General features: G+C 56.0%; 2 protein-coding genes across 2 annotated transcripts in view; one reads left to right on the forward strand and one right to left on the reverse strand.

The window, feature by feature from the left end:
* Positions 1 to 5,886, reverse strand: part of Znf628 (zinc finger protein 628) — a 7,870-nt gene extending 1,984 nt beyond the window's left edge. The window contains exons 1-2 of the mRNA XM_048791479.1: positions 5,202 to 5,886; positions 4 to 1,421 (exon numbers count right to left, since the gene is read on the reverse strand). Coding sequence (XP_048647436.1) covers positions 4 to 1,421; positions 5,202 to 5,886 — 2,103 coding nt within the window. The remainder of the gene's footprint in view (positions 1 to 3; positions 1,422 to 5,201) is intronic.
* A 4,856-nt stretch (positions 5,887 to 10,742) lies between these two features.
* CUNH19orf85 (chromosome unknown C19orf85 homolog) overlaps positions 10,743 to 20,534 on the forward strand; it is an 11,129-nt gene continuing 1,337 nt past the window's right edge. Inside the window, exon 1 of the mRNA XM_048791679.1 lies at positions 10,743 to 10,915. Within this exon, the coding sequence (XP_048647636.1) occupies positions 10,743 to 10,915 (173 nt within the window). The remainder of the gene's footprint in view (positions 10,916 to 20,534) is intronic.

The raw sequence follows: 20,534 nt of genomic DNA on the forward strand, positions 1-20,534 counted from the left end.
AACCACCAGCAGATTGGGGGCCTCAGCAGTCACAGCTCCTCCACTGGAATTAGAAAGCTGGCCTGCCAGGGGTTGGAGCTGGACCGTGGTCACTTCCTGTGCGGGCTGGAGCTGGACCGTGGTCACTTCCTGTGCGGGCTGGAGCTGGACCCCACTCACTTCCTGGGGTCCTGCTTCCCCACCCCCTACATTCTGCAGAACAATGAGGCTCTGCCCTCCCCCGCTGGCCCCTGCTCCACTCCCTCCCTGCACCCCTAGACTCCCAGGGCCTGGCAGCCAGACTACCCCTGTCCCAGGGCTGGCTTTCCCTGCCGCACGAGGGCACTGCCTTGCACGGCTGCCCCCGCTCCCAGCACTGGAGGGCAGCAGGATGAGCTTAGGTGCAGGTGGGGGCGGAGGAGTAGGGGGCTGGACGCTGCTAGGGATCAGCTGGAGACCCTGGGCAGTCTGCACCAGGAGAAACGTCTGGGAGTTGGGAGCCCCTGGGCCCGGGGGCGGGACCTGGGCTGTGCCCCCAGCCACTTCGAGGGAAAGCGTGGCTTGGAGGTGAGGGAGAACATGGACATCTTGGGTGGCCAGTGAGGCCGGGGCTGCAGCCAGTGGGGCCTGGGGCTGAGAGCTTGGGGCAGGGGAGGCTGTAGTGCCGGAAGCCGTGTTGGCTGGGGCATGCGTCCTCAGATGTCGCTGCAGATAGGCGGCCATGACAAAGCCGCGACCGCAAATGGGGCAGGCAAAGGGGCGCTCGGCTGAGTGGGTTCGCTGGTGCAGCAGCAGGTTGGAGGAGTGGGTGAAGGTCTTGGGGCAGAGCGGGCAGCGGAAGGGCCGCTCGCCTGTGTGCACGCGCTGGTGCTGCCGCAGGTTTGTGCTCTGCGTGAAGCTCTTGCCACATACGCCGCAGGTGTAAGGGCGCTCGCCAGTGTGCACGTGCCGGTGGCGCCGCAGGCTGGATGAGTTCTTGAAGGCCTTGGGGCAGTCGAGGCACAGGTAGGGGCGCTCACCCGTGTGCTGCCGCAGGTGGTACTGGTAGTGGGACGACCATTTGAAGGCCAGGCCGCACTGGCCACAGGTGAAGGCCCGCAGGCCTGTGTGCACGCTGCGGTGGATCTGCAGCAGCGAGGAGCGCTTGAAGGCCTTGGGGCAGTCGGGGCACTGGTAGGGCCGCTCGCCAGTGTGGCCCCGCTGGTGGTAAAGCAGGGCTGAGGAGCCCTTGAAGGCCTTGGGGCAATCCGGGCACTTGTAGGGCCGCTCGCCTGTGTGCGTGCGCTGATGGTGCAGGAGCCGAGACGACCACCGGAATGACTTGCCACACTCCCCGCACTCATACTGGGCCGCAGGGGCGGGGGCCGCCGGGCCGGGCTTCTCCCCAGTCCCGTCCGCGGTAGAGGCAGGCGCCATGTCCGCGTGGGAACCAACCATCACACCTGGCGGAGGGATTCCGGATCAGAGTGGGTAGGCACTGAACTTTTAAGGGACAGGGGTGGCAGAGGGCCCTTATCAGGATTAGGGTTTACAGTGGCCCACGTTTTACCTGAGACTGAGAGAGGAGTAAGGGGGTCCCTGGGATGTGAGACTTCCGGTGCTAAAACTTCCCAGCAAACAAATCAGCCACCTCCCAGCATGCTGGCCATCTCCTCCAGGAGGCCCCCTCTGGTACCCTCTAAAGTTGGAAGCCTGGCTTCCCGTGTCCACTCCACTTCAACACTGGCTCTTCCTGTCACACCCTGAACCATTCACTCTCCAGGCCCTCAGAGAGCCGAGCCGAACATCCCACTCTACCACCCCGCCTTCTAGTCCCTTCCCTCGCCAGCCAGATCTAGTTCTCTGGATCCTGCAGGCTCTGCGAACTCCGGTGCTCCATCCATCCACTCCTGCAGTTCTGCCCTCGCCCAAGGGAAGTGCTGCTGAGGACCCTGCAGTCCCTTGCAGAGCGAAAGCGCAGGGCTGCCTCACCGTGCACTCCTGCCCGCCTCCCTCTCCACCTCACACATATTACTCGGCTTCACGCACTACCCTGGGTGACTGCCTGGCATGCTTCTTTTCTCCTGAAGCCTCCAGCACCTCCTTTTCCCTCCTTTCCCTTGCCATCAACCATACTGGCCACCAAGAGACTGTCTCCACGCTCCAATCACCACACCAGAGGCTCCCAACTGGGCAAATGTCCTCCCACCAGCAGACATCTAATGATGCCTGGAGACACTGCTGCCTGTCAGTCAACTGGAGGGGCCAGTGCTACCAGCATTCAGTGGGTGGACAGATCTGGATGCTTCTCAACACCCTATAATGCACAGGACAACCCTCCCAACAAAGGTGGACCTAGTCCAAAATACGAATCCAGCCCAAAATGTCAGGCTGAGAAACTGCACTATGGGTCCCATCAGCCCCTTCCTGTGCCAAGACTTGGAGCTCCCACTGCGTTCTGGAGCTTTCCTCTCTCCAAGACCGTGCCTGTCAGCATGTCTCCCATTTTTTTAAAAGAAACAAAAAATTCTTCGCCCCATTTCCCCCTCCAACCACAGCCTCTCTTCTCTCCAGCCCTTTACAGCAGAGCAGAGCCTGCACTTCCCACCTCAGGCCACTTCAGTCACACACTTGCCCTGTCCCCTGCTGCTAAATCCTACTGCTCAGCCCTCAACTCCTTCTTCCAACCACCTCCCCTGGCTTCCAAGAGCCAGGTCTCCTCCTCCCTCACCTGTGGCTGTCTCAGTCCCTAGTTGGGTCCTGCTTGTCCCGGTGACTTCTGTGTGTAGGAGACTGGGGCTCAGTCTAGCCTTGCTGCGCCCCTATCTGCCCTCTCCCTAGGAACTCTCAGCCCCTAGTGGCTTCACACCCTAGGAACATGTGACTTCAAACATGTACCTCTGCCTGAGACTCCACTGCTCCACATCCCCTGCTAGACTGTGCCAGTTGAGGTGCTGGGGATGGAACCCACAGCATCACACAGGGTAGGCAGTGCTCTACCACTGACCTACATTCCCCAGGCCCTCCCCTCTTTTAAATTTTATTGAGACAGTCTCACTGAGTTCCCCAGGCTAGTCTCAAACTTGTGATCCTCCTGCGTCAGCCTCCCAAATAGCTGGGATTATAGGCGCACACTACAATACCGGCTCAACTTTAAAACTTGGACATCTAATAGCAAAATCTAAGCCAGCTTTTTGCTCCTGTGCCCCCCCTCAAATTAGGAATTAAATGTCCTACTCAACCATAGTCTTCTCTGAAAACAGGGGTGCTATTCTTCAGGCCTTGGTCCTCCTCACCTCTCTCTCTCTCCCACTCCAGCTCTCTCATTCTGTATAATCAACCCGTCAGCAGATTCCTCTGTTCCAGCGAGAACCGAGTCAGAATGTGACCACTTCTCATAAGCCCCACCTTTGTCCAAGCACTGCCAGTCTCTCTCCTGGGCAGATGTGACCTCCTAACAGACTGCCATTTTCCTTGCCATCCTGCCCCAGTCCATTCCCAACACTGCAGCTAAAGGAACCTTCATTAGAGAAAACTGGGCATTTCATCCCTCTGTTCAAAGACTTCTGCAGATTCCCACATAAGAGCAGAAAACAAATCCCTTACAAGACCCTGCTGACTTCCCAAACCCTGGGGCCTCAGCCCCTTCCTGGCTTGTTCTGCTATATACCTCCATTCTCATCACTCCAGCCTACCAACCAGGAGAGGCAGGCTGCTCCCATCTCCTACCCCTCACCTCCAAATCCTCACTGAAATCCCCTCTATGAGGCCTTCTCCCATTGCCCTATTAAATCTGCAGTCCCTTTCAACTCTCCTCATTTTCTCCCCCTACCCCATTTTCCCTCTAGAGCATTTATCACCTTCTCAGTACTATACAGCCAATGTTTCTCAACCTCAGCAGTAAAAACTAGGATTGCACCATTTGCCAGAGAGCACATCCTGTGCATACTGTGCTGAGCATGGACCTGGTTCCACCCCACTAGATGCTAGTGGCAACCACATCCCTGCAGCTGTGACAATTAAAATGTTGCCTGACTGACCATTATCTATTAAACACTCCTCCTCTACACTGTTTACAAAGTTCACTACTGCACTTCAGGTCTTTATGCACTGTCACCCAGGGAAGTACCATCACCCCCTCCCACTGACAACCATTGCTACAGAATGCCTGGGGCTTCCTGTTTTATTCTGCCTCCCCATGCCAGAATGCCATGAAAACAGGCACCTTTGTCTTGTTCACTGTTGTATTCCAGTTTCTGTATTAACATCTGTCTGGCAGTGTGTGCTCAGTAAGCATATGTTACATGAATGAAGGCTGAGTATTCCCTTTAGACAAGTATAAAGATCTCCTTTTAAAAAGATGAATATCGGCTGGGGCTGTAGCTTAGTGGCAGAGTGCTTGCCTAGCATGTGTGAGGCATTGGGTTTGATCCTAAGCACCACATGAAAATAAATAAATAAATAAATATTTTAAAAAAAAAAAAAAAGATGAATGTCAACTGGGCGTGGTGGCAATGGCTTGTTATCCCAGCAACTCAGGAGGCTGATCCCAAGTTTGAGGCTAGCCTGGGCAACTTACAAAACCCTGTCTCAAAAAATAAAGAGCAAAAAAGGTCTGGAGATGGAGCTCAGTGATAGAGCGCCCCTAGATTCAATTAAAAAAAAAAAAAAAAGACGGAGGTCCAGTTTAAACTGTAAGCAGGTCCTCTAAAGGGACTAAGGATCCCAAGAAGCTGCACACATTTTTGAGAAGCCAGACATTGCCTCTTAAACGCGAAATGCCCACGCTCTGGAGGTAACAGGGATCCACCTTATCAATCAGAGAGCGTGCCCTTTAAAAGGCCAGATCACCCCCTCCAACAGGCTAGAATTTCCCTTTAAGGGGATGCGCTTGCTGCATGCTCATCTCCACCTTTGTTCAGCAAAACTACGGATCGTTTTGAAGGCACCAGGACTATGGAGTTTTACCTTGAATGTCTGAGAAACTGTCACTGGACTTTAATTTGACAATCTCCTTTTCACAGGAGGAAAAATCAGCGGGAAAGTTTAGAAAATGTAAACCCTGCCCCGCCCTCTAAACGCATCTCCGAAGCCTTTAAGAGGGCGGAGCCGGCCCAACAGACAAAAGTCGGAGGCGAAATAGAGAACTTCCCTTTAAGGCGCCCCTTCCGGTTTCACGCTCGCCGTTTTCCAAACGACTCCGCCCTCCAGCCCCTCCCCCACCCCGCCCTCCGGTCTCTCACCTGCGGCCCCGGTCCGGAGGACGAGGCGAGAGGCCCAGGAGCTCCCCGCGGGGGCCGACGGGAAGGGGGGCCCGGCACGGCGCCGCAGTAGCGGGGGCCGGGGAGGGGCGGGGCGCGCTCCCTCCCGACGGCCCCCGGCGCGAGGCACCCAACCTTTATCGGTGGCCTCTTGCGCACACAACCCCGACTCGCGTCGCGCGTCATGACGCACGCGCCGCGCCCGGCCCCGCCCCCGGCCACGGCCTCGGCGCTGCGGAGCGGGCGGAGAGGGTTGGCGGGGAGGCGGTGCCAGAGCGGCGCGGTGTGTTCTGCGGTGCTCCGAGACTGTCCGGCAGCGCGCTTCGGGAGCCCGCCCACCCGCTGCTGGCGTGGACGCTCCGGCGGGGAGACGGAGGCCGAGTCCCCGGCACCGACCCGAGCTCCCTCCCGCCTGACCTGCCCCAGCGCCACTCGTCCAGCGGCAGGGCAGGTGTCTCAACCTGGACACCCGTGACAGTGGCTTGGGTCGTTCTTCTGTGCGTTGTAGGGTGGTCAGCAGCAGCCCGGGCCTCCACCTGCTAGATCCAGTAGCACCAACTACACTCACATGCCTCAGTTTGCCTGGAACTCTGAGCCTATTTAGACCCACTTTGGCCCCGCAGGGCTTGGGCCCTGTCTGCAGGGCATTCCTGCGGGTAAAACCCATGACATCCCGCTTAGCTCAGACATTCCTCTCACTTTGGCTTTTAAAACACCCATCAAAACATAATGGATGCTGCAGGGCTGGGTTGGGTTAGTGGATGTGGAGGGTAGGCCCAGGGATGTGGGTTCCACTGTCTTCCGCCTTGCCTCAGTCCACCGGGGATTCCTGCAGTGATGAAGAGATCTCAACTCAACCCCTTTTACCAGAGGTGTTAACAAGGGAGGTGGGAGAGGCTCTGCCCTCCTTAGCATTCTCTGCTTTGCAGTGGAAGGTGATCAGAGGTCTAGAAGTGGCCTTGAGCAACAGGCTTTCACTAAAAAGGTAATGCACATTCAACAAGTTGGTCTTAAAAAACGCAGAACAGTGTCTTGGAACCAAGGAGGGAGGAATATTCAGCATTTGCCAAGCCAAAGAGTAGTCTTGGGACATCATCACCCCATCCCACATCAGTTATGTGCTTGACCTGTCTTTGAACCCTTGTATGTAGAAACCTCCGTTAACCCTGCATCTCGTGCTTACAAGAAAACGGAGAATCCAGGAGCTGAAGTCACAAATAAGATAACAAAATCACCATTGCCCATTCCAGTCTTGAGGTTCATGAGGTGAAACCTCTGAAAGAGAAGGAGGATGACTCTATTGGATATTGGTCTAGAAGCCATTTGTGTTACATTCTGGCAAAGAAGTTGTCTACATTTTGTCCTTGTCCTCAGACTTTTTGTGAGGCTGAATTCAAAGGTGATGAACTAAGTAATCGATTGGAGGAAATTTCAAGGCAGCACAGCATTCAGGTAGTGATCTGGATATTGCTGGCAGCTTTTAGCTACTTTACCATGATAATTGGAAGCAGAAAGCAGAGCAGAAAAACTTGAAAAATTTGCAGTACGATTAGAAAACTGTTGGGCTGGGGTGGTGGCTCAGTGGTAGAGCACCAGCCTAGCATGTGTGAGGCACTGGGTTTGATTCTCAGCACCATATAAAAATAAATAAAATAAAGGTCCACTGACAACTAAAAAATATTTAAAAAGAAAGAAAGACAACTGACTAACTAGGTCTAAGGAAAGTGTGTTTATTAAAAGAGATTACAGCCACTAAAGAGGTGCTAACTGTTTTACCTAGAAAGGTAGGAAAGATGGCTTGAGGGCATTTCAAAAATTAGCAAGACCACACCCATTTTAGGCTTAAGGGTATAAAAGTAAACATTCCTTTGAGAAGAGACCATTGAGGTGCCCTGCTTGCTCAGGGAGGCCTAGGAAGTTATTTCACTCTGCTCAGCTGCCCAGGCACTGAAGGCAGCAGCTGTGGTCCAATGAGGTTTGGCCATGGCTCAAGATGGTGACAAACCTTGGCATATAACCATGTGGTTGCAGAACACTGTACTTCGGGTATCCTGGAAGTTTCCATTAAGATTTTAAAGAACAACCTAGGAGGTAAGGCAAAGTGTAGCAGGGTTGGAATTCCTGCAGCAGCCCCTGAGAGGTCAATGTGCAGATGTGAACAGGAAGCCAAAGCTGCAGCGGAGACCCCTGAGATGCCAGTAATGTGGAAAGTCTGCCGAGGCAAGCTGCAGGGATCCATCAGAGAGGAGCCAAGAGAGAAACCAGGTGGACTGCCACAATGTCATGTGCCCCACAAGCTGGACATGGAGCTACAGGGCTGGTTTGTCCAGCTGAACTTCAGTCTTGTTCTGGCCCCATCCGTTCTTTCTGTGTCCCTGGTATTCCCTTGTGGAATGGAAATGTCTACTCTGTGTCATATATTGGATGCATAGGAATTCCTTTTGATCTTTTAGTCTGACTTGCCTCGAGTCTCATATGAGATTTTGGACTTGTACTTTTGGGCACTGCTAAACTGTTAAGACTATGGGGACTCTTGGAAATGGACTAAGTGCATTTCGCATTGTGAGATGGGCATAAGCTTTTGGGGGCCAGAGGCAGAATGTTATGGTTTAGATGTGAGGTATCTCCCAAAACCCCATGTGAGAGAAAATTTAAGAATTTTCAGAGGTGAAATGATTATTTTATGAGGTATAACATCATCAGAGAATTAATCCACTGATATGGACTAATTGGGTGGCAACTGTAGTCCAGGTTGGGTGTAGCTAGAGGAAGAAGGTCACCGAGAAGTGTGCTTTGGAGCTTATGTTTTGTCCCTGGTGAATGGAACGGCTTGCTCTCTCTGCTTCCTGGTGTCATGTGCCGAGATGCTTTCATGCACTATGCTCTTCTGCCATGATGCTCTGCCTCACCCTGGGTCCAGAGCTATGGGATCAGCCATCTACGAACTGAGACCTCTGAAACCGTCAGCCAGAATAAACTTTTCCTTCTCTAATTGTTCTTGTCAGATCTTTTGGTCACAGGGACACAGAAGATGACTAAAAACAACCTAAACAATATTTTTTTCCTTTATGAGAGTGAGAACTCTCACTTTTCACTTTAAAGAGGTACTTTACAGCTTCTCTTTAGCATATTTGAATCACCAGCATCGCTGCTCCTGCGCTTTGGGTCCATCATTGTTTGAAACAAGGGCTACTGAAATACAAGCACTTTGATGATACTGTAATAGTTTGTCTGAGAATAGAGATGGCTACTAAGCAGGCAACCAATGGGTAGCATATACAGTGGATTAATACGGAGGGAGAAGGCATGAGATTTCATCACACTACTCAGAATGACTCCCACCAAGGTTTGCATGTAACTGAGATTGTGGAAAGTGAAACCCACTGAATACCACCAACTCTCCTGGGTCTCCAGCTTGCAGAAGGCAGATCAGGAGTGCTTCCTCTCACCCTCCTCCTGGCTATTCTTGTCCTTCCACCATGATGTCCTGCTCTGTCTTGGGCCCAATTATGGAGTTGGCCAATCATGGACTAAACCTCTGAAACTGTGAGTGCAAAATAAATCTTTCCTACTCTTAATGAAAAGGAAAGAAAGAGAGACTGGGGTTGTAGCTCAGTAGTAGACCACTAGCCTAGCACATAAAAATAAATAAAATATCCATTGACAACTAAAAGAAAAGAGGTATCATGTTCATCTACAGCTAAAATTTTTAAAAAAGAAAAAAAGTAAGCAGATCAGGAGACTTTCAGCCTCCGCAACCACATGAACAAATGTCTTACAATAAGTCTCTTTCTGGAGAGATGTCTATACTGGCTTGTCCACCTATCCATATCTATCTAGATGGACTGATTGATAGGTTAATAAATAGTAGATCCTACTTCTCTGAGAACTCCAATTGATCCTAACTCTAACTGCCCTGGGTGGACCTGATAGACTCAGTCAGGCCCTGGAAGACTGTGTCCACAAGTCAGAGATTGTACTGCCGGCCCCAAGGATGTGAGCCTCCATGGAATCCACCGATGTAAGGAAACAAACTCTGCCACATGAGCTTGGAAGAGGACCCTGACCTCAGGTGAGACAGAGAGCCTCGGTGACAGGAGCAGAGGACATGTATGTGAGGCCAGAGAGGAGAGAAAGGGAGACTGCAGGGGGGACCTAGGAGGAAAGCAAGGTCCATCCAACACATTCAGCATTCAGGCTACAGGACAAGAGTTACCTCCTCAGAAAGGGATTCCCCAGGGCTGGGGTTGTAGCTCAGTGGTAGAGCATGAGGCCCTGGGTTTGATCCTCAGCACCACATTTAAAAAGTAAATAAATAAAAATAAAGATATTGTGTCTATCTACAACTAAAAAAATTTTTTAAAAGGGCTTCCCCATCTGAAGGAGCCCCACCTGCACCCCCACGTCCATCTCATGGTCCAGTCTTGGCCCCACCACAGCGCACACCACCTGATGTTTTCTCATTGCTTGTTTGTGGGCACTTCCCCGCTAAGTTCTGCAGGGACAGCGGGTTGCATCCTCAGTCTCTGCACACAGTAGATGTTGAATGATTAAATCCGCCACCACAGACAGTGTTATGAGGGCTGGCATAGGGAAAAGAAACCAGAGAGGGGAGAAAGGGAGACGGCAGGGGGGCCCTAGGAGGAAAGCAAGGCCAGGGAGACAGAGGGCAGCGCCTGAGAGGGCACCCCGAGGACTGGAGCTCTGAGAACCTGCGAGACAGGGAGGTCCTGGAGGCCCCCAACCAGAGGACATCCTCTCTCCCACCAGCACCAGGAATGCTACTGGTCCTCAATAAAATGCCCTTTGGGGGAACCTGGCCAGTGTTTTCCCCTCGACCCCCCAGCTCAGTGCCCTGCCACCGCCCCTTCCCCGTTCCCTCCTCTGTGCGAGTGCTCAGCACCCAGAAGCCAGCCTTCTTGCGAGCTGGAGACCTTGGGGCTCAGTTTCCCCTAAAGACTTGGGCCAGGGGCTGGGGGACATGTGGGGGTGGGTGGCTGAGGAGAAGTCTGCGCACACTCAACCTTGGCGTCCCAGCTCCTTTCAGGGGCTGGTCCCCTTCTCTCCACCCACCACCTGTCCCCTCCCCTGACTCCAATTAAGGGTCCTCAACACTAATCGCTGAGGTTGACTTGCTCCCGGCCTGGCCTCCTTAACAAGGCCTTTGTCCCCTTAATTGGCTATCTCTGGGCTCTTTTCTCCGTTCCCCCCCCCTACCAGCCCTGTCCTATATCCCAGGTCCAACTATGTGCTAATTGGGCACCTGGGGGGCACACAGGAAGCTCCTTGGCTCCCAGCCATTTGCCTTCCTACAGCCGCCCTTCACCCATGCGTCCCTCAAGCCTCAGGTCCAGCTCCGGGAAGTAGGGACCATGTTAGGGATCAGAGGGGGCCCTTACCCTAGCTCCCAGGGCTGACCCCAACCTCAGGGCTGCCCTGCCCTGGAGTCCACTGGCCCCTTGAGATTTGGGGAGGGCTTTCCAATCAGCACTACCTGGGGAGTGACTTCAGAGTGCCCTGGCCATGCACCCTGGGGTCCCTGCGGCACTGGGGCTCTCTGAGCCTGGTCCCCGAGAGCTGTGTGCTTTTGTGAGTGGGGCAGCGGCCCACATGCTGCGGGCCCTGCAGCCCAGACGCACCCGGCCACCCAAGAGGAGGCCCAACCACAGGAGGTTCCTGCACAACCAGATCTGCAGGTAGGAGGACAGTGGGAGGAGGGGNGAGGAGGGGACAGGTGGGGGACAGTGGGAGGAGGGGACAGGTGGGGGACAGTGGGAGGAGGGGACAGGTGGGGGACAGTGGGAGGAGGGGACAGGTGGGGGACAGTGGGAGGAGGGGACAGGTGGGGGACAGTGGGAGGAGGGGACAGGTGGGGGACAGTGGGAGGAGGGGACAGGTGGGGGACAGTGGGAGGAGGGGACAGGTGGGGGACAGTGGGAGGAGGGGACAGGTGGGGGACAGTGGGAGGAGGGGACAGGTGGGGGACAGTGGGAGGAGGGGACAGGTGGGGGACAGTGGGAGGAGGGGACAGGTGGGGGACAGTGGGAGGAGGGGACAGGTGGGGGACAGTGGGAGGAGGGGACAGGTGGGGGACAGTGGGAGGAGGGGACAGGTGGGGGACAGTGGGAGGAGGGGACAGGTGGGGGACAGTGGGAGGAGGGGACAGGTGGGGGACAGTGGGAGGAGGGGACAGGTGGGGGACAGTGGGAGGAGGGGACAGGTGGGGGACAGTGGGAGGAGGGGACAGGTGGGGGACAGTGGGAGGAGGGGACAGGTGGGGGACAGTGGGAGGAGGGGACAGGTGGGGGACAGTGGGAGGAGGGGACAGGTGGGGGACAGTGGGAGGAGGGGACAGGTGGGGGACAGTGGGAGGAGGGGACAGGTGGGGGACAGTGGGAGGAGGGGACAGGTGGGGGACAGTGGGAGGAGGGGACAGGTGGGGGACAGTGGGAGGAGGGGACAGGTGGGGGACAGTGGGAGGAGGGGACAGGTGGGGGACAGTGGGAGGAGGGGACAGGTGGGGGACAGTGGGAGGAGGGGACAGGTGGGGGACAGTGGGAGGAGGGGACAGGTGGGGGACAGTGGGAGGAGGGGACAGGTGGGGGACAGTGGGAGGAGGGGACAGGTGGGGGACAGTGGGAGGAGGGGACAGGTGGGGGACAGTGGGAGGAGGGGACAGGTGGGGGACAGTGGGAGGAGGGGACAGGTGGGGGACAGTGGGAGGAGGGGACAGGTGGGGGACAGTGGGAGGAGGGGACAGGTGGGGGACAGTGGGAGGAGGGGACAGGTGGGGGACAGTGGGAGGAGGGGACAGGTGGGGGACAGTGGGAGGAGGGGACAGGTGGGGGACAGTGGGAGGAGGGGACAGGTGGGGGACAGTGGGAGGAGGGGACAGGTGGGGGACAGTGGGAGGAGGGGACAGGTGGGGGACAGTGGGAGGAGGGGACAGGTGGGGGACAGTGGGAGGAGGGGACAGGTGGGGGACAGTGGGAGGAGGGGACAGGTGGGGGACAGTGGGAGGAGGGGACAGGTGGGGGACAGTGGGAGGAGGGGACAGGTGGGGGACAGTGGGAGGAGGGGACAGGTGGGGGACAGTGGGAGGAGGGGACAGGTGGGGGACAGTGGGAGGAGGGGACAGGTGGGGGACAGTGGGAGGAGGGGACAGGTGGGGGACAGTGGGAGGAGGGGACAGGTGGGGGACAGTGGGAGGAGGGGACAGGTGGGGGACAGTGGGAGGAGGGGACAGGTGGGGGACAGTGGGAGGAGGGGACAGGTGGGGGACAGTGGGAGGAGGGGACAGGTGGGGGACAGTGGGAGGAGGGGACAGGTGGGGGACAGTGGGAGGAGGGGACAGGTGGGGGACAGTGGGAGGAGGGGACAGGTGGGGGACAGTGGGAGGAGGGGACAGGTGGGGGACAGTGGGAGGAGGGGACAGGTGGGGGACAGTGGGAGGAGGGGACAGGTGGGGGACAGTGGGAGGAGGGGACAGGTGGGGGACAGTGGGAGGAGGGGACAGGTGGGGGACAGTGGGAGGAGGGGACAGGTGGGGGACAGTGGGAGGAGGGGACAGGTGGGGGACAGTGGGAGGAGGGGACAGGTGGGGGACAGTGGGAGGAGGGGACAGGTGGGGGACAGTGGGAGGAGGGGACAGGTGGGGGACAGTGGGAGGAGGGGACAGGTGGGGGACAGTGGGAGGAGGGGACAGGTGGGGGACAGTGGGAGGAGGGGACAGGTGGGGGACAGTGGGAGGAGGGGACAGGTGGGGGACAGTGGGAGGAGGGGACAGGTGGGGGACAGTGGGAGGAGGGGACAGGTGGGGGACAGTGGGAGGAGGGGACAGGTGGGGGACAGTGGGAGGAGGGGACAGGTGGGGGACAGTGGGAGGAGGGGACAGGTGGGGGACAGTGGGAGGAGGGGACAGGTGGGGGACAGTGGGAGGAGGGGACAGGTGGGGGACAGTGGGAGGAGGGGACAGGTGGGGGACAGTGGGAGGAGGGGACAGGTGGGGGACAGTGGGAGGAGGGGACAGGTGGGGGACAGTGGGAGGAGGGGACAGGTGGGGGACAGTGGGAGGAGGGGACAGGTGGGGGACAGTGGGAGGAGGGGACAGGTGGGGGACAGTGGGAGGAGGGGACAGGTGGGGGACAGTGGGAGGAGGGGACAGGTGGGGGACAGTGGGAGGAGGGGACAGGTGGGGGACAGTGGGAGGAGGGGACAGGTGGGGGACAGTGGGAGGAGGGGACAGGTGGGGGACAGTGGGAGGAGGGGACAGGTGGGGGACAGTGGGAGGAGGGGACAGGTGGGGGACAGTGGGAGGAGGGGACAGGTGGGGGACAGTGGGAGGAGGGGACAGGTGGGGGACAGTGGGAGGAGGGGACAGGTGGGGGACAGTGGGAGGAGGGGACAGGTGGGGGGCAGTGGGAGGAGGGGCCAGGTGAGAGACAGTGGGAGGAGGGGCCAGGTGGGGACAATGGGAGGAGGGGCCAGGTGGGGGACAGTGGGAGGAGGGGACAGGTGGGGGACAGTGGGAGGAGGGGACAGGTGGGGGGGACAGTGGGAGGAGAGGTCATGTCCTGGGGGCAGAGTTTGGAGAGGATCAAAGGCCCCACAGGACAGGAGTGGACCGAGAGCTGGATCAAGGGTCATTCAGTATGCATTTATTGAGTGCCCCTGTGTGCTTGGCCTGTGCCATGGCCTGGAGACCCCTACCTTCCTAAAGTAAGGGTCCTCATGGGGGTGGCAGATAGGAAGGAAGGACCCAAGTAAATATCACTGCGTGCATGGACGACCTTGAAACGTGGTGCTAAGGGAAGGTGGTGAGCCACCAAGGGCAGCGTTGTGCGGGACTCCACGTTCCATAGCAGGCAGATCCATAGACAGAGCCTAAGGCAGCCCCAGGGCCACTGGGGGGCTCGCAGGTTAGGGCTTGCCTTGAGGGTGATGAAAGCCTGGGCGCTGGGGAGCGGTGGTGGCTGTACACGTCGTGCGCGTATTCACCGCCCCCCCCCACCCCAGTCTCCTGCACTCTCTGAAATGGTGGCTTTGGGTACTTTTTGCCTCCATTTAAAAATCCATGGGTCTGTTAGAAGGGGACACAGGCTTGGAGAGAGGGAGGACGGCGAGTGCGGGGGCGGCGCGCTGTGCTGAGGGAGGCCTCCCAGAGAAGGTGGTGTTCCGGAAAGACCAGCAGGGGCTGCGGGGAGGCCCTGGACGGCTGAGGGAGGAGGCCAGGCAGAGCCTGGGTAAAGGCCCGAGGCTGGGATAAGCGGCAGCTTCAGGCCAGCGTGGAGCCTGGGGGCCTGGCTGTGAGCACAGGCGCTGGGCGGGGGCCTCTGGCTGCTCTCTGAACAGAGCCTAGGAGTGAGGTTGCACTGAGAGCCGGCCCTGGTCCTGGGGAGGGACAATGAAGACGCCACCAGGGCCGGGGGTGGGGTGGGGAGTGGGATCCCACGGGGTGTTTTAGTGAGTTTTTATTTTACTTTTATTTTTTATTATTTGTTGTCCGAGGGACAGAACCCAGGGGTGCTTCACCACTGAGCCCCATCTCCAGCCTTTTTCATTTTTTATTTTGAGACAGGACCTCACTAAATTGTGAGACTGCCCTTGAACCTGTGACCCTCCTGTCCTCAGCCCTGGCCAGCACACCCAGCCCCTGCCGCACTTTAGAGTCAGGCTGCCACTCCTGCTCCCAGGCAGGACCCACTCATCCCCTCTGCTCAGGTATTTCCCTAGACTCTCCATGGCCCCTGCCCGGTTCCTGGGCTCTCCCCCTCCCCACCAGCCCCACCCTTGGGCTGCTGGTCTGTGGCCTGCTCCCTTTGCCCAGCACCGCCCTCCCCGTCTCTGCGGGGGCCTGGGAGCCTCTGTCCTTCAGCTTCAGTCTCAGTCCACCTCCCTCCCAGACCCTCCCCCCTGTGTTCCCCTCTAAACAGGACAGTAACAAGTACCTTGCTGTGGGCCAGGACATTTGCTGGGGCCTTGGCATACTGCATGTCACTCAATGCTCCCGAGAATCTCCCTGGAAGGTTCTGTCTTTGTCCCTGTGTCACAGAGGAGGAGGCTGAGAGAGGTGAACAAACGCGCCCAGGCAGCCTACGGTCGGGGCCCACCCTCTGTGCCGGTGGTCAGTCCTGCCTGGACCCAGCTTCCCTGCCCACCTGATGGTGATGGCACTGAGGATGGGGGTGATGGTGGTGACAGTGCTCTACTCAGCTTTTTATTGCTGTGACCAAAAGACCTCACAGGAACAATATAGACACCTGGCGCCCCAACAACTCGGACTCCAGAGGCTGAGGCAGGAAAATCGAGAGTTCAAAGCCAGCCTCAGCAACTTATGAGGCCCTAAGCAACTTAGCAAGACCCTGTCTCAAACTTAAAAATATAAAGGGCCGGGGATGTGGCTCAGTGGTGAACTGTCCCTGGGTTCAATCCCTGCTACAAACGAAAAGAAAGAAAACCCAGAGAGAAGGGGAAGTTCCTGGGGGCTCATGGTTCAGAGGTTCAGCCCGTGGTTGGCTGACTCCACAGCTCTAGACCCAAGGTGAGGCAGAGCGCCGTGGTGGAGGGGCGCGGCACAGGAAAGCAGCTCAGGACAGGTCAGCCAGGAGGCAGAGAGCCCCACTCACCAGGGTCGAAAAGGCACAGCCCAGTGACATCCTCCAGCCATTCCCGAGGTGCCTACAGTCACCACCCAGTTAATTCCTACCAGGGGTCAGAGTGCTGCTAGGTAAGGCTCTCGTCACCTAGTGGCCTCCCCTCTGAGCTTTCCTGCAGGTCCCACAGCTGAGCTCTTGGGGACACCTCACAGTTGAGCCGTCACGTGATGACCGTGATGATGGTATGAGAGGGGAGATGATGGAGACGAGAACGGTGACGACGGGTGACGGTGGTGATGAGGTGGAGAGGATGACAGAGAGGTGGTGGTGACAGTTAAGGTGACAGTTGGTCTGAGGGTTATGTGGCTGGTGTGAAGAAGAGGATTATAATGTGCTGACCTTGACGTTGACCTTGGTGGCGATGGTGGTAGCTGACCGTGTGCCGGGCACAGAGAAGCACTTCCGCGTTAGCACTAATGAGTGAGCCCTGGTGCACGATGATGGTTAACTGATTAACCTACACCCCAGTCCTGGAAGGTTCTCAGATGAGGACTCTGAGACCCAGGGTGGTAGTGGACTTGGCCACAGACCCAGCTTCCTGTGAGTAGGGTGCCTCTCCCGGCCACCCAGAACCTTGCCCAGCAGGTCTTGGAACCAACCTTGAGTAAACGGGAGTCTATCCTACCTCAGCCCCAACGCCCAAGGCTCCGTCGCCAAAATGCCTCCCACCACCACCACCACCACCAAAGAGGAAAGCTCATCTCCCCAACAAACCCAGCCCTGTGTTCTCGAACTGCCTTCGAACGCCTCAGAGCCCCCTGTCAACTGCTCCAGGCCCTTCTCATCTTGAGCCCCCAGCCCAGGGTTCCCGCGGCTCCCCGTCTGGCCACACTTCCCCTGGGCAGGTAGATCCCAGGCGAGACCCCACCCTGTGCCAGGCTCTGGCCCACACTCCCCAGAGACCCAGGCTGCCCACCATGGTCTTGAGGGCTGGGCAGCCTGGAGCACATTCCCCTGGGACCTGGGCTCACCCTGAGAAAACCCGGGGGCAGAGGGCCGTCCTCAGCATCCCCGACCCTCAGGCCCTGCTCCCCCAGCAAGCCTCCCACCTTCTCCCTCGGCTCTCACCCTTTCTTGTGAACATTTCCAAACCTACAGAAAAGTCCAAGCAGTTGTCTGGTGCAGTGGCTCTCGACAGCCACCCCCAGGCCCCTAGAAGCACAGGCCAGCATCACCTGGGGAATGCAGACCCCACCCCCAAACAACAGAATCCGAAAGCAGCTCCAGCCAGGGCCCATCGTTCCCAAGTCACCTGTAGGTGACTCTGAATTGTGCTCAAATCTGAGAACCTCTGGTCTGATCACTCAGACTTAGGTTCTACTCTTTTTTTCTTTAAATGTTTACTTATATATTTATAATGTAGATGGACACAATACCGTTATTTTATTTTTAAGTTGTGCTGAGGATTGAACCCAGTGCCTCACATGTGAGAGGCAAGTGCTGTGCCCCTGAGCCCCAGCCCCAGCCTTAGGTTTTAACTCTTGACAGCATTTAGCATATTTCCTTCATATATATTTCTTCTTCCTTCTCCACTTCCTCCTCTCTTTTTTATCTCCCTTCTTCTCCTCCTCCTTTTTTTCTTTTTCTCCAGTATGCAGACTGAACCCAGGGCCTCACACAAGCTAGGCGAGTACTCTACCACCTAGCCACACTTCTCCAAGCCCTTTTCATTTTTATTTTGAGACAAGGTTTCACCAAGTTGCTGAGGGTCTCATTAAGTTGCTGAGGCTAGCCTCTAAGTTGTGAACCTCCAGCCCCAGCCTCCTGAGTAGCCAGGATTACAAGCATGTGCCACCATACCTGGATGGTGAGATATATATTGCAGAGCTGGGGATGGAACCCAGGGCCTCACACATGCCACGCAAGTGCTCTACCACTGAGCCACATCCCCGGGCCCAGATATATGTTTAATTAATAATGTGGCAAAATACACATAACTTGTAACCCACCATTTTAGCCATTTTAAAGTGTACAGTTCAGTGGCATTTGATAGAGTCACCATGTTTTAGCCATCACCTCTGTCTAGTCCCAGTACATTCTGTCACTCCTATGAAGAAGCCACCCCCAGACCCCCTCCCCCAGCCCTGGAAAATCACTAATCTCTTTTTTCTCTCTTGGGATTTGCCTATTCTGGATATTTCATTCACATGGAATTATAGATATCAGATATATTTTTAAATAAGCCTTTTTATGGAAATTTAATATATACACCCACACCATTAGCAAAGAGCTCCATGAATCTCCCCACTAGTGTAATAAAGAGAACCCACTCGTGTAATCCACACTCAGATCCAGAAGCCCAAGGCTTTCTCGCCCCAGGGGCCTGGTGGGTCTCTTCCCCTAGGCCGCGGTCCTGCCTTCTCTCCCCACTATCAGTTCATTCCCACTGGGGCTGTATAGGGAAGGGTCACACAGCACAGCTGATGGGGCTCACTGCCTTCACCAGCGTGTGCACCCGTGTGTGTGTGTGTGTGTGTGTGTGTGTGTACATGTGCCTGTGGGAGCTCTGCCGTAACAAAGCACTGCACACCCAGCAGCTTACACGACACTCATTCTCTTCTGGCTCCGGAGACTGGAAGTCCCAATCAGGGGGTGGGCTAGGTGGCTCCCTCTGACCTCTCTCCCTGGCTTGCACACACCTGCCTCCTTCTGACCTGATAGGCTCTTGCCTCTGTGCTTTAAACCTGACTCCTAGTCTCTTCTTCTTCTTCTTTTTTTTTTTAAAAAAAAGAGAATTTTTAATGTTTAGTTTTTGGCGGACATAACATCTTTGTATGTGGTGCTGAGGATCGAACCCGGGCCGCACGCATGCCAGGCGAGCGCGCTACCGCTTGAGCCACATCCCCAACCCCTCCTAGTCTCTTCTTCTTGGACTGGGACCCAGCCTAATGATTTCGTTTCACCTTAATCACCTCTCTGCAGGCCTCATCTGAAAATGCAGTCTCATCTGAGGTACTCAGACCTAGGAACTCAGTGTAAGAATTTTGGAGACACAGTGTAGTCTACAACAGTTCATGAAAGCCATCCAGATTGCCGAGAGTGTAGGAATGCTAGGGGAGAGATCCACAGGGTGGCTACTGCAGTTGGGAGATGCTGGAGACTCCAACCTGCGGTTGCTGGAGAAGCCAAGAAGAAGGCTGATCCAAAAGAATCCACAGGGCATCAATTTGACCATATTGTCATATTGATTGTCACATCAATATGATTGTGCCACCAGTCCATAGCACACCTTTTTGTGATGGGTGATGGGTAATGTGTGCACGCTGGGGTTTGAACCCAGGGCTTGGTGCATGCTAGGTAAGCACTCTATCAATGAGCTACAACCCCAGCTTTTTTTATTTTTTGAGACAGGGACTCACTAAGTTACCCAGACTGGCCTTGATCTCGTAATCCCCCTGCCTCAGTCTCCTGAGTACCTGACTAGAGGCATGAAACACCTTGCCCTGCACCTTTCTTTGAAAGCACTCCCATAAGACATTTTACACTTTTTTTTTTAGAAGAGAGAGGGAGAGAGAGAGAGAATTTTTAAATATTTATTTTTCAGTTTTCGGTGGACACAACATCTTTATTTTATTTTTATGTGGTGCTGAGGATCGAACCCAGCGCCCCGCGCATGCCAGGCGAGCGCGTTACCACTTGAGCCACATCCCCAGCCCTACACTTTTATATGTTGGAATAAGGTCATAATAAATCTGTAATGTCAAAAATGTGCCTACAGCTGGGCTGGAAGGGCTGCCTCTTCCGCATACCTGCCCAGCACCGACTATGTCCTCCAACATACAGTTCCTCAAATAAGGCAAGCTCAGTCCCACCCTCTGGGCTTTATCCCAGCTGTTCCCTGCACCAGGGAAGGAACTGACTGCTCCTACCCTCCAGGTTTTGGGTTCCAGATGACCTATCATCGCCCTCTGCACATTCCAGCTCCGGGTCACAACCTGTTATTGAACATGGATTGGCTTTTTGTCTCCACACTGCGTTACTAGCTCCAGGAGGGCTGATTCTGCCATTGCCTGGCCAAACCACGTGGCTCAACAGATGCTCAACAGCACGTAAGGAAGGGGAGGGGAAGAACTGGGGCTTTCTAGTTTGAGTCTTTTCCCATCATCTTGAGGCCTAGGGGTTTGAAGGTGTGGTGGGGAGAGCACACTAGCATTTGGTCAGGCACCAGAAGAGGGTGAGGATGGGCACCAGCACCCAATGGGGCAAAAGCCCAGGGCATGAAGAGTTGGCAGTGGGTATCAGGGTGTCAAGGGGTTCTGCTCACAGGGTCTCTGCTGGACTGTCCACCCCATGTCCGCCTGGCTTCCTTATTTCATTCTAAGCCACCAACTTCAGAAGCCTCCTGAACCACCCCATGTAACCCCCTCCTCTGCACTCCAACACCCCACATCATCCCTCTTGTTCTCTGGAGTCTTTATGGGCGTCTGACATGTCCTTTCATTTATGTATCATGGTGGCGAGCAAACCTCCACCAGAATTTAGCCTACCCCACGCCCATACACATTCTCCTGTGCAGGGTGGCCCAGCAAGGGGACACCAGGATCCATTACCTCCCTGAACTTGGGGTGGGCAGCATCCCTCACAAGCTGCATGATGAGTCCTTCGCTGGTGGAGAGGAAGGCACCACTCTGCCTCATTCGGGCCAGCGCTGTCAGCCGGT

This window comes from Marmota marmota, unplaced genomic scaffold (genome assembly GCF_001458135.2).
Source record: "Marmota marmota marmota unplaced genomic scaffold, marMar, whole genome shotgun sequence".
In the NCBI taxonomy this organism is placed as follows: Eukaryota; Metazoa; Chordata; class Mammalia; order Rodentia; family Sciuridae; genus Marmota; species Marmota marmota.